Genomic DNA, 26,914 nt, shown 5'->3' on the forward strand with positions numbered 1-26,914 from the left:
TCTCAGGAAAAATAGAATTGAAGCGAATCCTCCAGCGCAGCCTTGCAGACTCAAAGCCTTCAGCTGGGTTTCAGGTCAGAGTCTCAGCTGCACTTTGTGGGGCCCAGCTAACCACATTATTTTGGACATCAAAGGGCAGTTGTGTCACGCACCTACTGGCCAATCAGCTTCAAAAAGAAAAAAAAAAACAAAACTGTGGCATGTGTCAATAACTTGTGTGCTGACTTGATCCCTATTGCCTACATAGGTGTACTCCCTTGGCTGACATAAGCACCCACAGCATTGTGTATAGATTGGGATTCTTTACAGCACATGATGCTGCAGTCACCCCATCCAGTGCCAAGTGCTGGCTAGAGGGGTAAACCCCCACCCCCCCCTCTAAGGAATCATGTAAGTGCTGTCAAATCCTCACAGCAATGTTCCAACATCCAGTATAAGCCTTCCTAAGAGCGATGAAGATTGTGCTCTCTATAGTGTATGAAAACCCATGCTTCACTGTCTGCTCTTGCTTTATTAATGTGTAATTGCATATAATTATTAATAATTACTTATAATTATTTCATTTAATTCCAGCTACTTCACCAGTGACCCTGATTGCAATGCTAAGGCGTTGTTGAGATCCAAGCTGGAGCACTACTTTCAAAAACACTGAGACGGTGAGCAAGTGCTTGAGTTTGGAAATTTTCTAACCACTGCTACAGTTATTGTAATTACCATCTCATTTGTGTGCCGCTTCTCCCTCGCCACCGCTGGAGGATGAGTGCTTTCCGAGCAGGAGTTTACTTTTTATCTCTCTCTCTCCTCTGTTTGCCAAACTAGCGCTGGAACAAGAGGCAATCAGGACATATTTACAGTATCAGCTCCTCCTGTGAAGAGTTCTAATTGCTGACGCTCCGTAAAATTATCTCCCATTCTTGAGCTGGGAAGGACATTCCGTGCCGGAAATGGCTCCATCAAAGTTATTTGGTCGCTGGTGAACACCGGAATAGTTTACGTTGTTTTAAAGAGCTGTCCTTGATGTTGATTCTGAGCCATGGCAGTACACGGTTAATTTTCTTTACTTTGACTTCTCCATCAGTCAACATTAAGTCTGTCATCTTTGCCATACGTATGCTCATAAGTTTAACAATTTAACCATCAAGTTTAATGAATTGACAACCAATAGATTGTATTTGTACTTTTGACATACATTTGACCCGAATCCCGCAGTTTGCGGGGTAAAAAGCACAACTTATATTCTCAGCTTTATTACTCATGAATGCCTGAAGGCATCGGAGTGCTACACATATCGTTACAAACCGCATATCCTACTATTTCTAACAAAAGAAATAGAAAGCCTCTGGGAGTAATCCCGTGTGAAGAAAACACATAAAAAACAATAAAATGCATGTTTTATTCTGCTATCATAACTGATTCTTCTGCTCAAATACATGAACAATGGTGTTTACATTCAATGTCTCTGGGCAAAAAAATGAGTCATTCAGCAAAAACTTGCATTTCTTTTTTATGTTTACACCTTTTATTATTTATAGTGTTTCAAAGATTTTGTAAAAGGTTTCACATCAAATCATATTGGATTAGATCACCGAATATACACTGAAAGGCTTAAATAATTATTCACTTTTTGTATTCTAAATAATCAAGTATTATTTCATCTTATTTTTAAAAGATAATAATAATAATAATAATAATAATAATAATAATAAATGTTATAATCAGCTGAGTAAATTGCCAAAGTACCAAAACAATTTTTATAAGTTGGGATATTGTCCATATTGGCCCTGAACTAAATGCTGAAATGCTGGGCCTGCTTTGACTGTTAGAGTTTTATCAATCATACATCCTCGAGCTTAGAATATCAAGAAAAATGCATCCGTATGATGCTACTCATTTATTTATGTTAAGGTGTTTACAACCTATTTAATAAATAGATTTTACACCATTTAGAAACATTTTTTTTCTAAAGTGCTAGAGATAAACATAGCCTTATGAAGGAGTTCTGTTCTCAGTTTCATTTTTGTTGACATAATTCCGATGCAAAATTGAGTCAATGGACTCTGATTGGTGCTGTCTACCACAATTGTATGTGAAAGTCATGATGGACAGTGTATACCCTGCCTCATTACATATCTGTGGCATTTGCAATTACAAATGACATGGGAAAAAAATGACTAGAGTATGGAATGGCTCCCGTGATATAAGAGACGTGATTTCCATTTCAGTGCTTTGGTCAGTGCTATACTGGGCTCGTGTCACGGCATCCTATACCATAAAGTCCAGACCTCCAAGCCGTCTTACAGTAAAGTGCATTTTTCCCATGCAATAGCGAACAGAGTATGTTAACATCCAGCATGATTCTACTTGTGGAAAGCCTTTGACATTCATTTATTTTTAGCAACATTTTCCTGATTTATCTGCTTTTTTAGGCATGAGATGGAACTGGATGCTTTGGAGCAGCTGTGTATGAGACTAAACTGAACACTGCTTTCCCTTCACTTTATGTGGCTCTGAATCATGTTGTTCACGAACTGACAGACTTGCTGCTTTGCTATTATTTAGACTGGGAAGGGGGCGCACTATTTTAATGGGATTTTACAAGGTTATTGACAGTAAAACTACACCTGAAGACTTGTCCATTCAAAGCCAGGGCAGAACAGTCCCCAACACGAATGTGAGTGGCCCATTAATTATAATTCCTCCTGACCACAGAGCAGTTAAGGCTCTAAATCACTGCTAAAGGACATGGCTATGTTTTGTGGGCTGTAGACTTTCTGTCTTTCCTTTTTAGAGAGGCTTTTGTTCCGGAGATGCTTTCTCAGCATGATAACCCTTCCTTTTTCCTCCTGCTTCCGCCGTCCCTGTCCCCCCATCACTATCACCCCTGAGGAACAATAGACCTGCTTTGTTCCGCCGTCTTTTCTTTAGCTAGCTAGCGTGAAAGTGCTTAAACATGTCCTGGGCCCCACAAATGGGCTCCCAGTTTACGCTCCTCATGATCCTGCAAGAGGTGCTCTTGTCCATTGCTGTTCTCTTCTGGCAGGCAGTCCCAACATATATAAATATATATAAACCTGGAGCCCGATGAGGCCGTTAGCATTAATCATACCACGGAAATTACACAAAGGCCAATCCGACTCAGTCCTGGCTTGTTTTCTTCTCAGACATTTTGGCATATCTACGTTATTAATGGCAGAAAGAGGCTGCTTTGCAGACCCTCATTAACTGTTGTTTTTAACAGAGAGTCTGATGGATTAGGATACACTAGGGGCTTTCTCACACATGTGGCTTGTTAATACGAGTCGATTACAGCAAAGCCTCACCATCCCATGTGTTATAGGTAAATATTCAAGACGATTTACTTAAATTAAGGGTTATTGGAAATGGATTTCAATTGACTGTTCCCCTCAGTGTGATGGAGGAGAGAAGTGGTGTTAACAGTTAAAGGTTTTAATCCAATACACTGTTCATGTTTTTATTATTTTTGTTTTACTTCTGTTACAGCCATGTTAGTTAACTGCATGAACGTAAATAAACACTGAAAATACTACAAGACTACACAGCTCTAGTAGCAAATGAGATGAGATTGAAAAGGGCCCAATCTGCAAGATTCCGGGCTGGTTTTAGTCATGGAAGCTGATCAAACAGAGAAACTAATCTTAGTGTGGTTTAAAGTGCACTTTTCTCTCACTTAAACCCTGGAAGCAAACATGACTTTGTAGCTAATTGTTGCACTTCACTTGCTGTAAAGCAGCATGTTTATTTAGACTGCACACACTGGTCATGCTGGTCTGACTCATCTCTCAAATTAAAGTGAAGGGGAGTCGACTCAAAAAGAGTTGATTATTTTATTTTATTATTTTATTATTCCTATTATTTGGTTATCTAAGATTCGAAAGGTTGAGAGTGAGTCACCTTTGTGTAGGACAGTTGCTTGCTCCATCTATAGCTGTGGTACTGGCTTGGTTAATATCAATTGGAGTCAGATAGTTGATTCCATCACAGACATCTATCAAGATACATATTTTTACTAAAAATCCCAGGACTTGCAAATATTGTGTATGAATGAGAAGTGAACATCTGGCAACCCTGTGGGAAAGCGCATCTGTTCTTGTAGCACTTTTTCAGGTACATAACGGAGGCTTTGAGTGTATGAACTGAACAGTATATGAATTGACTCAGTGACCTCAACACACAAATGACACTTTTTCAGTAGGTATAGTCTTTTATTGATGTTTTAGATGTGATATCAGGTTGGAACATCAACTCCAGCAATGAGTTGGAGTCAGCTCCAGAGAACCTCACTAAATGAAAGTCACGGTGCGTAACCATAGCAACAGCACGTGAAGTTATAATAAAAAAAATAAATAAAAAAGACCTACAACCAGTTCATAGCGATAAAAACTTATTGAGCATGGGTCATATCCATTTATACTATTTGCTGAGATGGCTTGTGCCTCCAATAAAAGTCGCATATGTCACCCATATATACATAAGTGTGTGTGTGTGTGTGTGTGTGTGTGTGTAATCCCCTACTTTCAGTAATCAACTCTTTTACCACAAGTCCAATGCTAAGTACACAATCAACATTTTCGCCACATGGTTCCTTTCAGTAGTTATCACAGTTGGCACTCACTCAGTTCTCCTCTTACTCTAAAACTGTTCACTAGTAGTAATTGGAGATAAAGTGTTTAAAGGGTGTCACTCTCTCTGACTGGTCTGGGATCAGATTGCTGGAGTTTTGCCATAGCTTTCCTGCAAAGAAATACAATAATGTATTTTGTTCTCAGTGATTGAAGGTCTTGTTTTTTTGTAAACAACACTTTACAATGGACATAGTGACCATAAGGCCATGCTCTGTAGGTGTGACTAAATGTGTGTGTTTGTGTGAATGAAGGTCTATATGTGTGTGTGTGCCCAGATGTGTATTGGTACGCTATCCTGCGTGAACTCACTGGTCCCTGATGCAAACCTCCAGGTGGATGGTTGGTCCTGGTTGAGACCAGTACAATATGTGCATTTGGCTGCCACTTCTCGACAATGTTTTTTTTTTTTTTTTTTTTTTTGACTGAATTTTAAATGGAATGAATCTACCAAGGCCCTTTAGTAAGAAGGTTCTATATAGAATCCTGAACACTCAAGTCACCTTTGGCATGACTTTGGGGTTCTTTGCATCATTAAGGGGTACTTCAGACTGATGGGGAATGTGCTGTAGATGGTTCTTTATGGCACCTTTTTAGAAAAGGGTTTTTTATGTCTCCAAATATGGTTCTTCTATTGTAACAGGCTTGGCATTGTAACAATAGAAAATGTTGCTATATTCCAAAACTTAGTATATAGAACCATCTGTTGCAAATTATCAAAAGAACCCTTTCACAATGCAAAGGGCTCTTTAAGTGCTCATGGTTCTGTGTGTAACTATTTCCTTTAATAAAGTACCCTTGAGGAACTTTAAATTTGTAAATAATTGGCAGCAAGGACCGTCTGTGAGGAGTTTAGTGTGTTCTCCCTGTGTCTGCATAGGTTTCCTCTGGGTGCTCCAGTTTCCTCCCATGGTCCAAAACCACACGTTGGTAGGTGGACAGATGACTCAAAAAATTGTCATCAATTGTGAGTGAAGGTGTGTGTGTGTGTGTGTGTGTGTGTGTGTGTGTGTGTTGCCCTTTGAAGGACTGGCGCCCCCTCCAGGGTGTGTTCCTGCCTTGTGCCCAGTGATTCCGGGTGGGCTCTGGACCCACCCCAACCCTGAACTGGATGAGCGCTTACAGACAATGAATGAATGAACAAATTAATTGTTTGTAATTAAACTAAAAATTTAACATATATCCGCAATGTCAGCATCAAACACCTTAAAATAGGCTTTGGACGTATGGGTCAACATTGGTAAGATGAGGTAAACCTGTCCCTAGAGATTATGCAAGAGGCAGAAACATCATATGCCATGTTTATTAAAAACAACAACAACAAACAATACAAACAAACAACAACAACAACAAAATAAAAACTAGGTAATGATCAACTGACCAGTGTTAAGCTGGAGTCTTGGCTCAGCTGGAGCTACTGTTTTCCGCACTGCGTCCTGATCCCTGGGCTGGGTGAAGGTGAGGAGATGGAGAGTCTAGGACATTGTAAGGTTCTTGCCCAGCTTTCCGCTCTCAGGGGCTTATGCTACAGGAGGGATCAATACTGTGCAGCAACAAGCGTGAGAAACAGAAAGTGGTGTAAGTCTTCCCCAGTGGACCTAAGCCCAGCTAAACTCTACACGGTAGTGTGGCAGTCTAACCAGACCTGAGATTTCTGAGCTGTTGTGATGTGAAACAATGGAGTACAAATGTATTTTGTGTTTTAGTAATATAAGGGAGTTTACAGCTCCAGTCCTGTGCAAAAATCTTAGGCACTGTCTTACTGTAATTGCAATTAAACATAGGAAAATATGTAAAATATCTTATGCCAGTCCATTAAAGCTTCACATAGAACTCATCTCACTCACTTCTGTAACCCGCTTATCCAGTTCAGGGTCGCAGAGCCTACACAGAATCACTGGGCACAAGCCAGTCCTTTGCAGGGCGAGACACTCTCACATATTCATTCACTCATTCACACCTATGGACATATTTGAATCACCAGTCCACCTACCAACATGTGTTTTTGGAGCGTGGGAGGAAACTGGAGCACCCGGCAGACGTGGGGAGAACACACTCAACCCCTTACAGACAGTCACCCAGAAATGGATTCGAACCCACAACCCCAGGACCCTGGAGCTGTGTGACAGCGAAAACTATGGGGGGGCTACTCTGTTATAATACTCTTATACCTAGAGTTACACTGACCATAGTGATTAAGCCCCATTGGCACTGTTAATGCATTTTATTATATGAAATATTTAATCTTTCTTAAGATTAGTTATTTTGTTAATAAGTGTGTTTTTATATAAAATTATTTACATAGTGGTACATAGATAGAATAAATTCAAACACACATATAAATGAATAAAGCATACATTACATATGAAACATGATAGAAGATTGTTTCCATAGATCGTAAGTCACCATTTTACATAAAGAAGTTTTAATGAACCTAACTAGGTTTTGGCTGATATCCCAGAAACTACTGCACATGATACCCTTCATTAACAGGTTTTTTTTTTTTTTCATCGCTTTTTCGTCGCTGTCCATTTAAAAATGCGTATATTTGAAAAGCTGACTTTTCAGAAACTGGAAAATACTGTATTTTTCTGACAATAACTAAAAAAAGCCACAACAAGATTTATACCCATTGCAGCTTAAAAATATAAAAAAAATTATATGTATTTATATGTAAAAATGTATTGTAGACATCAACTATTGACAGACACGTTTCTTTTAGTGAATTCCAACAAGCCACGCTCAACTCTGTGTAAAAACAGCCTGCAGCGTTTTCTCTAATCCATTTTTTAGCAAAAGCAGAGTCCATCATTACTATACTTGATCAAAATCAACATACTGAATCCTTAATGTGATTAATTATAGCTGGTCTTATATTTCACGTCATTAAACGTAAACAGTCATTAATTTTAGCATGAACACTTAAACAGTCCTGGGAGAATGGGGGAGGGTGGAGATATGCAGTTTTGATGGACAGTAGAGATACTAGTAAAAGAAGTTTTGTGATATTCCGCTTTATATTGGTCATTTTGATATTAGCTGCTATGAACAGACAGAGATTGATGCCCACTTTTAACACATTTAAAAGAGTGAAAACTAAAAGTGGAAATACGTGTTTTTAATTGGACAACAGCGATATCTAAATATATATTTTCTGATTCTGTGGGCACAGTGGAACCACAGGTAATGTCTTCGCTACACAGCTCCAAGGTCCTGGGAGTGTGGGTTCAATCCCTGATTGGGTCACTGTCTCTGAACATCTGGGTGTGTTCTCTCTGTGTGCGGGTTTCCTCTGGGTGCTCAGTCCAAAAAAAACCTTAGTAGGAGGATTTGTTATACAAAAGTGGCCATGGTCATGAGACTGTGTGTGACGATGTGTTCCTGCCATGTGCCCAATGATTCCAGGTAGGTTCCCGACCCTTCGTGAGCCTGAGCAGGGTGAAGCATTTACAGAAGGTGAATGAAAGGAAGTTTTTTATGTTTTTATGATAAAACCCATGTGGCAAACTACACTGCAGCAAAATGTATCTGTCAGACCCCTTTCTTCCCATAGAAGACCAGTAGTGTTAAGTCTGCATTGTCATCAGTTACAGTGCCAGCTAAGCATGGCTGATTAGTGCAGTATTATCACCCATAATTCAGGTCAGCGTTCTTCCCGTCACAGAAAATCACACGTTTACTCGCTCTCAGACAGCTTCAGTCAGATGTTTTGTCATGAGGTATTGCATCTGCCTTCCACCTGCTCTGGTTACAAGGCTGGCAGCCGTGACAGCGGCAGTGTGCTGCCCCCGGGAGTGTCGGCTCTGATTGGCAGCAGAAGGTTGGGCGGCCTCATTGATGTGCGGCACAAACAGCATGCTGACACCAGAGGGCCCGACGTACTCTCAGGTGCATGGGGACCCACAATGCGTCTGGGCACGTGTGTGTGTGTGTGTGTGTGTATGAAATGGGATCCAGTCAGCCCCCCGACAGCCTGCTGCCGAGCAAACCCTGGCATTCTGCTGCCTGTTGAGATCAGACAACTCTCCAGGACTGGAGAATTAGGACTTGGTCTATGATCAAGCTGTCAGGATTAATCCATTCATGTCAATGGAAAGATTGATTAAAGCTTGACATCCTAAAGAATGTGTGACAGTGGTGTATGGATACCCTCCTAGCCAATGCGCTTCATTAAGCATCTTGGCCTTAAACTCAAGCACACATGCTTTTCAATGGAGATTATATCTAGGCCTCATTAAGCCAAGTCTATGGCAATGGCTTAAAGGGAAGAAAAAAAAAATGGTTGTAGATGTAGGTTACACTCCGTCCTTTAAAATATACATCCATCCGCAATTGGTGGTTTTTGCCATTTGGGCCAGCTTCTTATTTGTCTAGTCACATTACCCAGGTCTGCAGAATTACAGTGGGTGGTTTGGCATTGACAGATGTTGAGTTATATTGCTGGACCACGGAAGATGATAAATGCATTATTGAGAAACAACCCTCTAGAGGAAAAGTATTAGCTAAACCACTGTGGCTTCTAGACACTCATTTTCTACCTAATAAATCTGAACCCTCATCTGTTATTCAGCTACTTTGTGAATCCCAGACTTGTAACGTGGTACAAACTCCTGAGAAACTAATGTGCACAGCTCTAAACTGCATTCGTTCTCTTTAAATCAGTGCAGTATGACAGTCACAAGCTCTGCCATGGTGAGACCTGAGCTTTAGTGAAGGTCAACTTTGTTTATTCCCCTTTATTTTATTTGTAGACTAAGTTTTACAATACATGCTACATCACAGAAAAATGGAAAAAAAAATTGGAAAATGGAAACTAAATGGAAGCATCTATCTATAACTGGTACTTAACTTTAAAGTGCTTCCAAAAAAGTTACATTGACAATTTAGATGGGGCATTGTGATGGGCATAATAATAATAATAATAATAATAAAAAAAAAAACTCATAAGTTGGGAATCTTTTGGTAAGGGAAAACTCTAATCAAGAGGAACAGAGGCAACACCTTGCACCCTGTGGCTCTCCAAACACATAATCTCAACAATCAATTTGCCAGAGGTATACAAACCAATTTTACACAGTTAGTAGAGCTTTGTACCACATCTGACGAGCTGATGGTTGTCTCTTGAGATTGCATGTTCAGGTTCCACAGGGTGCAAGGCGTTTCCTCGCTTAAGGGCAATGCCAACCTGTCCCACTGGGTTGAAGTTTCTCCTCACCAGGTTTCCTCCTTTCAGGTTTTCCAGCTTCAGGGGTTCCTCAGGGCCCAGGAGGCTGGATCTCTGTTACAGTACACAGACCAATTGCATTGTATGAATAAGGAATTTCAAGTTTTGATTTTTCAGTCTATTTTTTCATTCCTGGTCTCAGTAAAGTTTTAATAACTGATTTATAATGTTGTAATACCCCACTTTATAGTTATAATTGAACATTTTGATTACATCTGTTGATTTCTTATGGGACTTATATTGCATTATTTTATATTACACCGTTCTGTACTGAACTCTTACAAACATTCGCCTCTCCTTCTGGAGAAGAGAATGTAATGTACCTGTAGAGATCACAACTAGACTTTAACACCACTGCTGTAACGTTAAAGCTACATTTATACTGTGTATACTTTAAGTGACCAATTATGGACCTCTACGTATGTACCTTTTCAAGAAAGTGCAGAAAAACACTATGAAAGAATGCAATTAATAACTTTAAGTGTTCACCTATTTGAACAAATAATGTACCTGTACACTACCTTTTTTTCTGTGAGTGTAGAACTCATGCTTTTAAATAAAAGCCCGATGTTTAATCAAGACACACTGAAAAAAAACATGCTGTGAATCAACCTGAAAATTCTTAATAATGGCATAATAATGGAAACCTAAACATAAACTTGTGCTAGTCATAAATGCATAATGCATTAAAATGCATATTTTATGCCGCAGTTACAGAGTAATAATATTGTATGCAGTTATATCGCTATTAGATTGTTGATTCATACCTAGTGCTTATTAAGGACTTTATTATTTCTACATATAGTGAATTGTTTTAATAATTTTTTGCATGGACTTTTTTGATTATGTCACACAGAATAGCATCTAGGGCAAGGTGGGTTTCAAACCAAATCCAGCTGGAGGGCTGGTGTTGGTGCAGGTTTTCTTTCCAACTAAGCAGAAGTGACACCTCATTCCACCTGTTTTAAATCAATGGATCTCATCAATAGATCCTGACTTTCAGTACTGTGGGGCTTCTGCCTGGTTGAAAGGAAAACACCGGCCCTCTACAGATTTGGTTTGACAACCCCGGTCTAGAGCATATATGAATACTTCAACATAAAATAACCCACTGGGGTTGGCTTTACTTCACAGATGGAGGTTTTTACTGGTGTAGGAGATAGAGCTGTGGGCTTTGGTGCATGTACAGATTTAGAAATGAGTGTGGGCAACGTGGACTTAAAGAAGAAATGCCCTTCTTGGAAAACTACACGTTCTAATAAAACACATTTAAGGGTTCACTCATTGGCTGCAGGGTTCAATTCAGTTGAACTTGTTTTGTCTCAAAGCAGCTTCCTAGAAAAGCTGCTCATGTCCCTTAATGAGCTCACCGAAGGAGTGTGGAGCAATGGAACTGCATTCTCCGGCCTGATGAAGCACCATCAAGCACCTCTCAAAAGAGCCAGAGCAGTATCTGTGATCTGAAATGCATCATCCAACATCAGCACCCGACCTCATTAATGTTTATCTGGTTGAAAGCAATCAAATCCTCATAGCAATGCTCCAACATTTAGTATAGCCTTCCCAGAAGAGCAGAATGTGTTACTGCACAAAGGATGAACTCTCTATTGATATTTCTTACATCTGTGATTGGTCACAATGCTCCCAGTACACAGTCAAACCTCTAGTGATTTGCTCGAGACTCATTTGCATATTGCACACTTGGGTAATTTCTGGGACCACCATGGCTCCCAGATTAGTTCATACAGAGTCACTTAAAGTCATGCCATCACTTTTGCTTAGCAAGCATGAAAGCATTAGATAGAACTCTGTTCTCAGTGCAGCAGCGAGAAAAATGCCCATGCTTTTGGAATCAGTTTTGTGGCCAAGTAATATGTTATGTCTGCTAATAGAGCCTGGACACTTTCAAATCCAAACCAGTTTATGCAAACAGCAGCCCACCCTACAGCAAGGGTGTCACTGTAATGAAGTTACACTGCTCAAAACCAAATTATAAACAGTATGTGATCTATGTGCTGCTGTTTTCTGGGGCATACCAACCGAAATCTTGGAAAATAATATAATGCCATCCCATTTAAACTGTACAGTTTAAAACTTTGTTTCTTCATTCTCAGAAATATAAGCCACTCTTTCCTTTCAGAATGTCTATTCTGCACTTCGTTATCATCATACACACAGTCATTAGCCATTCCTTTAATTAGCTGCCATTACATTTTTGTATTAGTCAAGAACTAAGCTTGGAAACTTTATGAGGACTGGGATCACATAATATTAATTTTAAAATTCACACAAGCATCTACGTTGTCTGTTAAAGTAATGAAAATAAAGCTTTTTATAGCAGGTGTACTATGTCACTTGTCAGGCTCAACAGGCTGGTCTCAAAGTGAATTCATGCATATTTTACAAAATGTCAATTCCCAGGATTCATAAGTTAATTCATAAGATGTGCACACTTTATATTTGTGAATGTTCATGTGAATTTCTGGCAATCCAGTGTAAACCTAACCCTAACCAAAAGCTAAAAACCTAGGCTTTCTGTCCGATTCTTCACTTATACTTCATCATTTCAGGCGAATAGGATTTGGGAGTCCATATTTGCAGTCCATATAAGGACTAAGTCAGGCACCACTTGTAGACTGTTCTAAATTTTTACACCTACTGTGGATGTCTTGATCTCCTGAAAGCTCACTGACCTTTACGCCCAGCAATGTGCTCATTATTTCTGCAGTTTCCCTGCACTCCATGAGCGAGAACATGGCACTGTGGTGTTGAGTGATGGCACCGATGCTCCCTGTGATATACCCTGATAGGATGATTAAATTATCGCCCAAGTCATAGAGTCCCATGCGTGATGTAACTCGCAGCACTGAAGCAGAAATCGAAGAGCAAGCCTTGAGTTAGCGGCAACATCGATACCGCAGTGAACCTCCAGCCCTTTGGATGTCTTATCTCTGCGCCATGTAATTGGCTGATCCAACTGCTGGCTCTCCAAAAGTGCGAGGGGTTGGAGTTTTAATAGCTGAGGCAAGCTGAGAACCATCTGCTTTGGGCGTGTTGATTGGCGAACCATTGGAACCATTGGAAACTCTCGAGCTGAGATTTCTAAGAGTAGGGAAAAGTCGCTTCAAAGTCGCCCGCCTTCCCTCCGCCCAACTCTGCCAGTTGAGGCATGCGGTAATTGGGCCTTTTAGTAGTGGCTCTGGCTTGGACATCAGTGTGGGGAAATCATATGAAATCTGAAGCTCAGCTGAAGCATGAGCGCGTGGCCCATGTGTAATGAGCTCTTTTAAAATCCCTCTGCTCACAGCTCTTTCACTATCAACGAGTCACGCAGAATTACACTGGCCTGCTCACAGTGCCCCACGCTCAAATCTGAGCAGAAGACCACCGAGCCTTTCAGCCGCACACAGGGTGAGGATCACACCATGCCGTATTGGCTTTTTAATCATAGAAACAGGAACACTCAGATGCATTAGGTGCTGTGATTTTCAGTCTTCAGGTGCAGATCAGATCCAAATTTCACAAGAAAGACAAAAAAGCCCCTGGAAATTTCCTTAAAACCATGAGAAGAAAATTCTTAGGAGAAACCGACACTCAAAATAAATAACATTTCAAGAAACAAGAATTTCTCTTATAGGATGAAGGTGAAACTCTGAAATGGACATAGACACAAAAGGAGAAACTGTTGAAAAACAATTGGTTGATACACGCATATAAATTATTACTGAAATAAATAAAAAAAATAAATCTAAAAATGCTAAAAGCATGAGGAGGAAGCTCTGAAAATAACCGAGAATCCTCTTAACAAGCATGAGGAAGAAACACTAGAGGGAATTAAGACTCAAACGGACATATCCCATATCCAAACAAAAAGAGGAATCAAACAGTGAAGAACCCAAACTCACAAGGAAAACTCATGAGGAAATGTTTTAAGAAGGAACCAAGACTCAAATGGAAATAGTCCTAAAAAAGTTGAGAAGGAAACACTAGAGGAAAGACAGAAACTGAAACTCAAAAGCATGAGGAAGACCAAGACGCAGAAGGAGAACGACCCTCTTGAAAACTGGTCTAGTTTTGCAACCCTGATTTGACAGTGCACTCTCCATGCGCATGACCCATTCTACTTTAAAAAACAAGCCTGAAACCTGGCTCAGAGGTCCAGATTTCTAGATAAAGGCCTCTGCTCTAGAAAGAACCAAGACTCAGAATGAGAACTTGTACCAAATAAAGTTTATAATCAAGGTGTTGAAAAGCGTATGCGCTGTTGTGTCTTTACAAAATTGTGACATAGTGCTTAACTACACCCTTTACCTGTGGTCAAAGCTGCCAGGGCTCAAGATGAGTGCATACGTAGCTGACAAAAATATAGGTGTCAACATGTATGATTACAACATGTATGAAATGATGGCCTTAAACCTTAACCCAACCTGAAACTGTAAGCTCCAAAAAGGTCAGTGCTAGTATGATCTTCCTTCCTGTAATGCCCATCATGTCTTATTCGTAGTTTATTTGTTTCCTTGGAAATACCTTAGCTTTCAAAAATGTCCTCAGAAACTGCCGTTTGTCATTTATCATTTTTCAAACATGACTCAGTGTGTACAGATAGGTACAGTACATTTTATTGAAAGAGTGTTTAAGTAATATTATGTTAAAATGGTGTTTTTTGTTTATGCTAAGATCCACTCAAGCACTAAGTACTACTCAGTAGAACCTCCATCCTTTTAAGAAAACCTCCAGTGTAAGAATACATCTCTCTCTCTCTCTCTCTCTCTCTCTCTCTCTCTCTCTCTCTCTCTCTCTCTCTCTCTTGTTCTTATTTCTTTTTCCCCAAGTGTTTCAAATGGCCGTGCCATTTTGATGGGATAATGGTCCAACCCTTTTTGGGCAAATGGCTTTACCTTACTTAGTCATTTGACATTTAAGTAGAAGAGATCCTATCAAGCCGTCCATGTAATCACATCCCATCTATCTCCTATAGGCTACCCACGCCGACCATTGCTCTGCCCTCCTTCGATGCTCTTTTAAGAAAAGAGGAGTTAAAGGTTCTTTCCATGGCTGAGTGCGGGAATGCATGGGAGCTAAGTGGAAGGGATTTGTTGTAAAAGCTCTGACTCCTGTTAATGACCCTCAGCCCTTATCGAGGCTTATCCATTCAAATCTCCTGCAGCTTGGCGATCCCTGGAGTGTGATGATTAAATTAAGATTCTTTTTAACAAGCATGTCGAGGTGCTCTGAGCCCCTTGAAGTAGATCCCATTCAGGCCCCACCATGGCGGACCACAGAGGAAGCCAAACGTGAACCTTAGGATCAGCCCGCGTGGGCTTTTAGACCTTTTTTTTTTTTTTATGGATTGTCTTTTTCAGTGATGTCAGACTTCTGAAATTTCTGTAGTTGCCAGAGATGCAAAAAACAACTTTTAATTTAGTTAGTTATTTAGTTAACACTTAGTTATTATTACTGCCATATTACTATGTTTTTACATGGTATTAATGTATTTTTCACTTAATTTGCTGGAATAAAGTGAAGGATTTATACTGAACATTCAGAATCTGGGTTCAACATCTGTACCACATCTGTTCTCTCTGGTTGAAGTTGCAACAGTTGTGGTTTTGCATACATTTTATTCATATTATTCAGAATACTTTGCATACTTTGATTATTTTGGATGAATTAATGGGAATATCAGCTGCAATTAAATCAACTAAAATACATTCTGTTATTACCAGCTCATATTGTTGGTGAGTTCTCCCTATGTCCTACCCGGTCCTACCCGGAATCATTTGGCGAAGGAAGGAACACACCCTGGAGGGGGCGCCAGTTCTTCACAGGGCAACAGACACTCACCCACCCACATTCATTCATACTCACACATTTTGTGACACTTTTGAGCACCCAGAGGAAACCCACGTGTACACGGGGAGAACACACCAAACTCCTCACAGATATACATAAATAAACTGTGATTGTCACTGACAATTGTCCCATGTTTATGGAGTATTCTTTAGTCTGCATGAGGATCAGGTGGAGATTATCATCTCCAAATTTTTGGCAAAGAAGAACTGAGCTGTTTTTAGGAAGGCTATGGTCAATCCAAGTTTGTAGGAAAGTGATTTCAGGAAGCTCTGACTTTGTCACTGAGACAAAGGGAATTTGGGGACAAAGATTGGTTGCAGATCCGCAGGAATTTGTTCTTATCCAGCTGGTCCGATTTCCCCTGAGTGTCAGACTGAGAATCATCTGTCCACCTTAAAGATAAATGTAGGGAATTGCAGAGCCAGTGCTGGCAGTCTGACACACCGATAAGAGAGAGTGTGGAGCAGAAGGGCTGTTCTGTTTGACAAGGTTTTAATTGAGACCTTAACAAGGACAAATCCTCTGGAAGATAATTCTGACGTCTCAGTATGTTGGAACTGTCTTCTTTGTGAATACCTTAAGACCTAGAGTTCTTGTACAGGCAGATGGCTCACACAGAAACATATTGACGTGAAGATCCACTTGACAGCATCAATATATTTGGTGGAGAGTGGTTTGTTTCTATGATGAACAACCTGTTTTAAAGACCGGCTCATCCAACATATCCTATGGAAACTGATATTAATTGTTACCCTGTCCTTCACTGCTGCAGTAACAGCTTCTACCTTTCTACTATGTCTTAAGACTAAATCTTGAAACATCCTGGTGAGGATTTCTTTGCTTACGACCATAAGAAAACCTGCCAGAGAATCTGATGTTAGATGAATAGGTAATTAGGTATTATAGGGACAACACTTTTGGGATGCTTTTGAAATGACAGTGTTGTATACAGTAAAACTGTCTGTAAAAACATTATTGTGGTTGGTGGACAGCCATGTCAGTAAGTGGACTACTTGCTTCCTTTATTCCCATGGCAACGATAAGTGGGGAAACTGCACAGTTCACCTGAAACCTATGGGAGTGTTTTACATTGTCTTATGATAGTGTGTGTGTAATGCTCAGGAACCTGCTCATTGCTGAATCTCAAAAAGGACTGGATTCTAAAATTTGTTTATACATAATTTACTGAGATTTCATCAAAAAAAAAAAACAAAAACATCCTGACTGGTTGGGAAAAAAAATGTTATAAAAATGATTAAGTTTAGAAAAGCCTACAATATAAAAGAAACTCACAGTTTATTAAAAACTGAATCCAGACTGTTATGAGAAAACCCCACTACAGCCCTAAAGAAAATGGTGTCTGATCCACTGGGAAGAATCTGTAGGAATCTGGAGCCTGCAGTGGCTTAAATTGACATTTACAGCATTTAGCAGACACCCTTCTCCAGAGCACTTTGTGTTCAGACACTATATTCCCAAAATATTCTGTATCTCAGAGTAATCACTGAATTAATCTTGAAATATTGTGTCTTTATTTTATAAATCTTGAATTTATAAAATTGAAAAATTGAATATTTTTAGAAATTATAATATACATTGTCCAGTATAAGTGTGATGCATGGACATAGAGAGCCGGCTTTTCTTTTCTTTTCAATTTTATTTGATTTATTTTGCTACTCAGAATTGTTCTAAATAGTTGTTGTGTTTTGTATAATCACTTATAATCAATTGGGTGAAAATAAATTTCATGAGATATAATTGTGTAGTTGTGATGTGTTTACAACTACTTGTTAACAAATAAATGTTACAAACTGTAATGATTAAAAACAATAATAATAATTAAAAAATAAATAAATAAAAAATAAAAAATTGGATGGTTCTGATAAAAGTTAGCCTTGAACCTTGGCATGTGCTTTTCTTTTTTTTTTTCAGTCTCCGACTGATGTCCACCTGCCCTGAGAACATCCTTCTGAAATTGTCTGGAGCAGGTTGTTATTGTTTAAACATGAGGCAGTCTCCCCAAGCCAATCAAAAGTGACCACATGTCTGAAATCTTCCTGACATGAAACACCAGTACCAGCAGGTTTCACAGCTGCAGGAGCTCTCTTCTGGTTACAGCTCGTCTCTGATATGCAGATAATGATCACGACTCCCAACAACTGTCCATTTGTTGGCAGAACACTTTCCCCAGGGTCTCACTGAAACCTGCCCAGACCTGCTTTTGACCAACACCCCGTGTCTTGATTCGCTAAAGTTAGTCTCAGGGTTTGGTGAAGCATATCTTGGGGTTGACTGTGTCCTCTGAAGAGACTCTGGAATGAAAGGGATTATTGGGAAGTCAGACTTGATTTGATATGGTGCCGAACCAATAGGTCACTATCACTACCTGGCTGACTACATATCTGATGCATTCTGAATCCCTTGCAGAACAGACTATGCTATAGGGCTTTTTACATATGTCCAAAGATTTTTGTGCATTACTTTTAATACATAAAATAATCACTGATTTTCATTTGAACACAGCTTTTATATATCACCATAAAAAAAATACTTTTTTTCCCAAAATGTGCACATACTGTACAATCATAAAACACTACTATTTCTAATTTGTCTGAATTTACACGTAGGTTTCTGCTTAAGATTAGGGTCACAGTTAATCTTAAGCACAGAGCCTGATCTACATGAAAAAGTGCTGTCTCTAATATTTTGACACATATAGAGGTTTAATTAAAACATGTACATGGTTAGGGTTAGATTCAGGGTGAGATTTAAGGCTGATGCTACCCGAAGTTCACATGTACTCTCGTAATCTGATCATAAAATGATCTTCATATAATTGTCTGTGTCATGATTAGTGAATGAGTAAATGACTGAACCATTCTCAGGTCAATCTAACATCGTTTTGTACCAGGTCTAGAATTCTCCTCCTACAAACACACCAGGAACAATGGCAGACTGTGCGCTCTCCGCGGTGCTGAACCTGTTGAGTGCACCTAAATGAATGCGAGCTAGGGTGCTTGTATAAATTGCTGAGGCATGCCTCTCCAGTTAAGTTGAAATTTGTTGCAGTGATTTTATTTGATTTCAAAAGCTACGTTAAGACTTTAATCAAACATAATTTGAAAAACACTCAGTTTGTGGTTTCCTGTTGAGCCATGCATATTAACTACAATATTGCAGAAGTGAATGCTTGTGTTAATAATGCACTCGGTGGGATTTAAGCTTCATGTTTCTGACTTTAGATACACATTAATTGTAGAAATCCCCATTTTGCTTAATACTTTCATCAAATGCTGTGTACAGCTGCTTTTTTTTTTTTTTTGCATAGTCTGCAGTTGGCAATTAAATTATTTCATCCCTTAAGGCGAAAGAACAGATTGGCAGGGAATGGAAAAAAGAGTGGCTAGAAATTACCTTACGCCAATTGGTTTAGATGATTACGGAGGGTGCGTGGTAAAACCCAAACTGTTGACTTTTGGGGTGAGTTAAATTGTGGTTGGATGATTAGAACTTTGAATAAGTCTGAGGAGGTTAGACTAAAGCTGTAAGACTAAGGAGATCACAGATCTGTTTCAATTTACCAAATGTTTCTCCATTGGTTTCTGCTGCAAAGTGTCTTAAATACATCGACCTGGGGTCTAACTGAGAGTGGTGAGCATATGGCATAATTCACTTTCCTCACTAGACCTTTTTTTCTTTTTAAGTGTTGCATTAAATAAAACACTCAAAACTTTTCAATCTAACAAGTAAAGATTCAGCAGAATGAATTATTACTGTAAATGAAACGAGATAGCCGACCAATAATCCAATCAGACTTCCAACATATTTGATGTTCAGAAGCACTTATAGCCATCTTCCCTTCCTCGGCCGTCTGCAGCGAGATAGATATTGGCTCTGGAGATGGATTGAGTGCATGCGGTCAGCACAGTCCTGACCACCTACAGTGGGAATGGATGAAATACTCACCAATAAGTTGCAGAAGCAGGCCAGTAATGCTGGGTGTTATTGATAAAATCCAATATCCCCTTTTCCTCAACTATAGCAGGATGTCAGATTACATTTACATGGATATTATGAAGTTAAGGGACTCTGCTTTTGTGCTGGTAAGGACATCATATTTTTACACAGCTATAATGTCAATAGTAAACCATAGCAGGATTGACGATTGGTTCATTTTTGCATATAGCAATATAATTACCCAGCTAGTGATATGTGTATTAGTGCTTTTCAATGCAAATTATATGTAAATGACTTTCAATATCACAATACCTTCAAAATATATCATGCTATCACTGTGTCCAATGATACCCAAGTTTGAACTGATGAAGTTAATGGACCTGCTAATGAAATTTTAATGAAGCTTAATGGACTCAGGCTTCCTTCCTTCCCTGTGTTAAATGAATGTCTTACAACCCTGACATGGCTAGCTTTGATTGGGCTGTTTGTTTATTTACATGCTTATCTATATATGCAAATTAGAGCCACCAATTTTAATTCAGGTGAAAAGCTTATCAGTTCTTAGAGAACTACTTTTGTATTTATTATGTTTGAGCATACAGCTATTAAAAATTTGAAGAACAAATGCTGACATATTGTAAAAAATCTAAAAACATTTAAGTGGAATATAAACATAAAACATACTTTACATCTTTAAATCATACATACTTTTTTTTCTTTTTTTACATTCAGCAATCAAAAAAATAATAATACTAATACAATATAGAAATAAACTAAAAATAGGCAGGTTTATTTTGTAACTTTGTAGTTACAATGTAACTACAATGTAATAATATTGTATTTATTTTAAACCTATGTAGTAATGTAGTAGCAGTTTCCTGTGGGTTGAGTAGGAATGTTTGAGATTATATGTATCTATTTATAGAATGGATTTATAGAATGACAACACTAAAATAATTGCAATAACAATACATTAATTAAGTTTAAATAAGTTTGCACCATATTCAATACTATAAATCATGATAGGGTTATACAAGATAAATCCCCCGGGGTTGTGTGTGTGTGTGTGTGGGGGGGCATCCCTCATTTTTTGCCTAACATGCCTGATCACTCTGATTCACTCACTCAGCCTCACCCTGCAATCTCAGCATTATGACAAATGTGCCATGCTGCCTGCCGGAAACTGGAACTGGCTTTTGTAATTACACTCATTAACTCTGTAAGAAACTGATAGAACTGTGTTTAGATTATTTTATTTTTGTACTGTGCTTGTGACAACAACATCCCACCAATGTTCAACACAAATAAATTAGTCATGTACGCTAATCCAGAAACATGCCATTTGTTTGCAGTACTTTTGTATATAGTAAATAGCATTTGCACTTCATTCGCTATACAGCAATGTGATTAATTGCAGTGTGAAATAGCCAACTGTAATTACCATGGATCATCATTAAAGCCAAATTGGAAGAGACTAGTGGTGGGGAAACACTTTGTAAGCGGGTGGTATATGGCAAAGATCAAATGTGGGTCATGAGAAACTTTGGTGTTTAGTTGTTCATTGCACTGAAAGGGAAAGTGGATCGAGCTCAGGCCTAACTGACTAAGAGGGGCAGTGAAACAGATGGCGAACTGTCCGATGCTTATTGTAATTAATGAGGCAAAAGAACATCCCCCCGACTGTGTCTTTTTGTTTCTTGCCGAGCAGAACATGAAGTTAATATATGAAGAAAATGAGTTCAAAGATCCCGTCGACCGAGAACTCATTACTGTACATGTGCGGAATGTTCCGGGGTGATGATTGCAGAGCATGCCACATTTGCATTCATATTTGCATTGGCAGATTAGTTTTTGTTCCCAACCCAAAGGCGTCGACATTGACAGAACCTGAGAGGAATCAGCAGACCCCTCAATCAAAAGTAGACGGGTATTATTATTTTTTCATCCTGATTTAGCACCATGTATTCATTCCATACACTGAAACGGCATCAATCATACGTCACACACATTACCACAAGGCATTCCTTAAATCTTAAGCACAGAAATCGGCATAAATACATCAATGTGAAATTCTACATATGAAAACCCAGAGGTTTTAGGACACAGGTGGCGCTAGAAAAATGCAGAGTCTTAATTATGTTTCCAAAGCTGCAGCCATGGAAAAAAAGGCCATTTCAGACATGTTAATCTGAGACAATTGTAATAGGAATGTATTGTTTTAGGGTATAGTCTTCTTGATTGGCTGAACCAACAAACAAACAAATTAATGAATTCATTAAATAGGTAGATTGAATTCAATATATGGGTGACAGGGTGGTGCACCAGCTCCAGGGTCCTAAGGTCCTCAGTTCAATAAAACTCTTGGGGCATGTAAGGAGTTTGTGGTGTCCTCTCTGTGTCTGAATGGGTTTCCTTTGTGTTCCCTGGTGTGAGTGACTATTGCCCTGTAATGGAATGGCGCCTTATCCATATTGTGTCAAGGTAGATTCCAGACCTATTGCAACTACAAAAAGGATGGAACGAGCAGTGAATGAATGAATGAAAGAAAGAAAGAAAGAAAGAAAGAAAGAAAGAAAGAAAGAAAGAAAAGATGCACATCATCTTTAGGCACAAAACCAAACACTGTTTGTCTTCCAATAAGTGCAAACACCGATGGCAATTACAAAACATACCTGCTGCAAATCCAAAGCAGTTTAGCCGTTCAATGCTAATGGGATGTTTGTATGTCCTCCATGTTCATATTTTTCTCATGCAATTTCCAACAACAAACCAGTGTTGGCGTAAACCAATGCCAATTATTTCAGCTGTCTATGACTTCACAAGCTCCTCTCTCAGCAGATGTTGGAGCAGCCTTACATTCATGTGTGTAGTGGACAGACACCAGCAAACAATGAGAGTGTGATTTTGGAGTTAAGCTTTGAGCGTACGGTCTGGAAGAGCAGTGGCCAGTGAATCAGAATCAGAATTGTTGATTAAAAAAAAAATTTGTTCAGACTAATGTCAAAATGCTTGGGAGGGAAAATGTTATCAATGACACAGAACTTACGGAGCATATTAGTGAATGAGTGAGTGAATTAGTAAATAAGAAACCGAGCCTGTGAATGTATTAGTGAATGAATGCATGGATGAATGAATGAATAAAAACATGCATATTTGAGTTAGCAAATAAAAGAATATGAACTGAGTGAATGAGTGAATGAATGAGTAAGTGAGGTTGGTGTAAAGGGAGTGAAGGGAGTGAGTATGGAGGAGTGAATATGTAAATGAATAAGTCAGTGAGATAGTGAATGAATTAATGAATGACTGGAAGATTGAGTGAGCAAATGAATGAATAACTGAATGAAGGTTAAAATGTGAATGGATGAACACATTATGTGAGCTAGTTAATAAAGGGGACAGAGTGAATGAGTGAATGGTGTGAGCATGAGTGAGCTAATATGATGGAAGTGTCAGTGAGTTAATGAATGATTGCATATGTGAATGAGTGGATGACTGAATGAGGACACGAATGAATGAATGAATGAATGAATGAATGGATGAATGAATGAATGAATGAATGAATGAATGAATGAATGAATGAATGTGTGGCAATGTGGGTAGATGAGGGATGGAGTGAATCAGTAAGGGAGTAAGGGACTAAACCAGAGACTGAGTGAGTGAGTGAATTAACTCCATGTGAAGAAAGAAAAGCAAGGCCCTAAAAACAAACCTCCCATGCCTCTGCAGGTGTAACTCAGTCCAGCCCTCATCTAAGCCTGTGTCCAGAAAAGGCTGGCGGCTAATTTCATGGACGATGAGTTGGATTACTGTTAAGTGATCTGATTTATGCGCGTGCCTTTATTATCGTCCCCTCAGAGTTTGCCCAAATTCTGTTCAATTCATTGGACCTTGACTGAAGATAGCACCAGCTGGCCGCCTGCGCGCGAGAGTGTGTAAACCAACACAGTTCTAATGATGTCTCTTTCTGCCCTGCAGGGTATTTGACAGTGACAATAGAGCCCCTACCACCTGTTGTCGTCGGAGAGACGGTGACGCTGAAGTGCAACTTCAAGACGGATGGCAGATTGCGGGAGATTGTCTGGTACCGGGTGAGTACGAGACCACTTGTGCTGGGAATTGTCCTTTTCTTCACTGCTCTTTATCGCACAGCACCGCACCACAGCTGAGATCCAAACGCTGTAATTGTGCTCATTAACGCGGAGGATCTCCGAACACGCTCGGCCTTGGAGCCCAAAAGCCAGAGCGCTTTCTGTTTTCATGCAAGCTGCTCCATTTAGGCTTTATGTTATGATGATTTCTGCTGGTCTGGTTTGAGATATAATTAAATCACTGCCCATAATAAGTTAAAAACATAGGAGTTTGCTTGTGTTAGAAGCAAGAGAAGATGTAGTGGGTTTCAGAATGATAAGGAAAGCACTAGTATTGATATTTTTTGTGTCCACATATGTGTACATACTGAGGGAATCTATGTACTTTAAGCTGGGCCCATTGCGGACACAGCTGTGGCATTCCAAAAATGTATGGATATTTTATTAAAAGAGCACCCCAGAAATTCATAACATGTATCATAATAATTTGTAACTTTTGCTTTCGTCCACTGGAGGCGCTGTTTCACTTAATACACTCAAACTAGCTGTTTTGTAGCTGAACTGGAGATACAGGAAAAAGTGCTGTAATATGTTATTGATAGTCCACAGGACATTGCCATTGTTAATATCTAGATTTTACTGTTTTTTTTTTTTTTTTTTTCTTAAAAGAATCATCATTTTTAAATATGAGTTTAAGTTCAGCCCCAATTTTCAAGTTTCTTGCCCCTTGGAACTGAGTTACAAGGTTTTGTGGTTAGAATGTTGAAATGTATGTATGAAGGTATGAAATGAAAGAACCCTTCAAGAACCTGATATGGAATCAGCAGCTCTGTCAGTCTGCAGTGATATCAGAGGAGTGCTGCTACAGTTTCTCTGCTGGACTTTCATTAAATTTAGGGCCTTCAGAAGCATTCAAGAATTGTATACATTATCACCCACTCCTAACTCTTCTGTGATGTTAGGCTGAATTCAGCTTCTAATTCTGCTGAGTTATTTGAAATCTCCAATTCCACCTTAAATGTTGTAGTAGCATCAGATGCCAGAATGTAATTGCTTCACCATTTAAGGTGGAACTCTAAATCTACAAGCTTACTAATGTAACATTGGCATACCACTAGCGATATGTAATTCTTGTTATGAAATAAAGAGTTATAATATTTTGAAAGAAGTATAAACAAAGAGGATACAAATGTTGTCATAGATTTTAAAGAAGTTTGATTGGACATCTGCGCAGCCATCTTGGAGGTGATTCACAAGGCATTAACAAGATTGAAGGGCCATACAGCCCTAACCCCAGACATTCTATCCCAACATGAACCCCTAGGCATAATGGAGTGGTAGGACTAAGTAGTGGTGTTAAGTGGTGAAATGGAATTAACCCTTAATGTTTTTTGTAGGATTCCGTTTAAGATTAGGGCAGCTTTTAAAAGCTGATTTCTCAAGCAAGGTTGCCAGAAATTTAGAATTTCTGAATGACAGTTAAATTTTGTACACAAATTATGAATCCTGGGAATGGTCTGCTTTGAGCCATGACATACCTCCCTCAATGCTAAGAAGTGTTGAATCGGTTGTGGAAAGTGATCCAGCTGTAACAAAATGACCGGCTGGGTCCCGGCTGGGGAGCCTGATGCGACATTCAGCCGGTCAGTGCCATGTTTTAATAGAACACAGCTGGGCACTTATACTTATTAGGCCCCGGTTGGTAGGTTGCACAGTGTGAACGTTAGACTCAATTATGTGTTTTTGAATGGAGGACTCCTTTGTTTTCCACTGCTGTGCCATTCCTTAACACTGTGTTGTGTGTTTTGATTAATGAGCATCAACCTACTGCTGCTGAACATTGGCCAGGCTGATAACTGGGCTCAGTGCTTGAAGTTTGACTGGGGAAACGGGAGATTTGAGCAGTCAGTCCGCATGATAACTCTTCGATCTAAGCCAAAGCTTCTGTCAAATTGAACAATGAATATCGTCTCATGGTCTAGCCTGAGGGCTCGGCAAACCAAGGCCCATGGGCCAAATTTGTGTGCGGAAGGTTTTTGTTGGTTTTAGGAGCTGATATTGACACTTATAACCTAAAAATAATGAGATGTTCATTCGATGTTAATTTGTGTCCTTTGCATGACGTTAATGTAGTTTTTCAATTCACTTGTTCAAAGAGAATAAGCAGCACTCGTTCAGCTCAATACAATGTGCTCAAGGCACGGCCAGAGGGGTTCTTTATAGTTCCATCCACTTCTTTCCCATCTGAGAAGGTCTACAATCACAAAGTAGTGTTTACTTTTAATTGAGAATCTATCAATAGCTATCAATATTAAGTCTTATTAACCATTAAATAGATAGTAATTCTGAAGTACAAAGAAACAAATTGATAATTATTTATGAAGTGACTGTCAAAGCTTTAAGCCCTCACTTCTCACGCACCAGCTCTGTGATGAATGACAGTATATGCGTGGAGTTCATAAAAAGACCATGTTCACTAGAAAACAAATACTAGTGGAGTGGGACATGCCTGGAGAGGCATAAGCACTAACATCTCATAAGTGGGATAATTAAAAATATATATATATTCATGAGCAAAAGCAAATTACTACCAGTTTTCACTGTTGCTTTCATTATTAGTAGTGGTCACAGCAGTAGTAATAATCATGGGAATATATTACCATATGCTGCATGTTTTGCTTGTTGAACAATTAATTAAATGGGCTGCAGATTTGTATGTGTCATTAATAAACAAACAGTGTACATCACAGCGTGCTGCTGTAAAACTGCTGCCTTTGATTCAACCTTGGATTCCCTACCTCGACAACTCCAGTGATTCCAGACTCATATTTGCAAATTCTGACCTTTCTGAGACAAGACAAAAAGAGATTAATAGCACTTTACATATTAGCCACAGTCTCATACATCATGCCGCACACTTCGACAGTAGCATTGAATCAGAACAGGAATCTTGGAGTGTTTGTTTATGTTTTTTCGGGTGAGGTCTGTTTATCGTAAGATTGACTGCATTTGGTTGAGATTAAGGTTAACTTTGGAGACCTGAATACAGTACTGTGCAAAAGCACCTAAGGTTATCATTATCGTCATCATTATAATAATAATAATTATTATTGTTTAAATCCTAGGATTCTCCAGGGAGTCACCAAGTAATG

General features: G+C 39.1%; 1 protein-coding gene across 2 annotated transcripts in view; it reads left to right on the plus strand.

The window, feature by feature from the left end:
- The window catches only part of igsf21a (immunoglobin superfamily, member 21a), a 336,305-nt gene that overhangs the window by 110,723 nt on the left and 198,668 nt on the right, over positions 1-26,914 (plus strand). For both annotated transcript variants that reach the window (XM_066671813.1, XM_066671814.1), the window contains exon 2: positions 23,650-23,762. In XM_066671813.1, the coding sequence (XP_066527910.1) occupies positions 23,650-23,762 (113 nt within the window). The remainder of the gene's footprint in view (positions 1-23,649; positions 23,763-26,914) is intronic.

This window comes from Hoplias malabaricus, chromosome 5, assembly GCF_029633855.1.
Source record: "Hoplias malabaricus isolate fHopMal1 chromosome 5, fHopMal1.hap1, whole genome shotgun sequence".
In the NCBI taxonomy this organism is placed as follows: domain Eukaryota; kingdom Metazoa; phylum Chordata; class Actinopteri; order Characiformes; family Erythrinidae; genus Hoplias; species Hoplias malabaricus.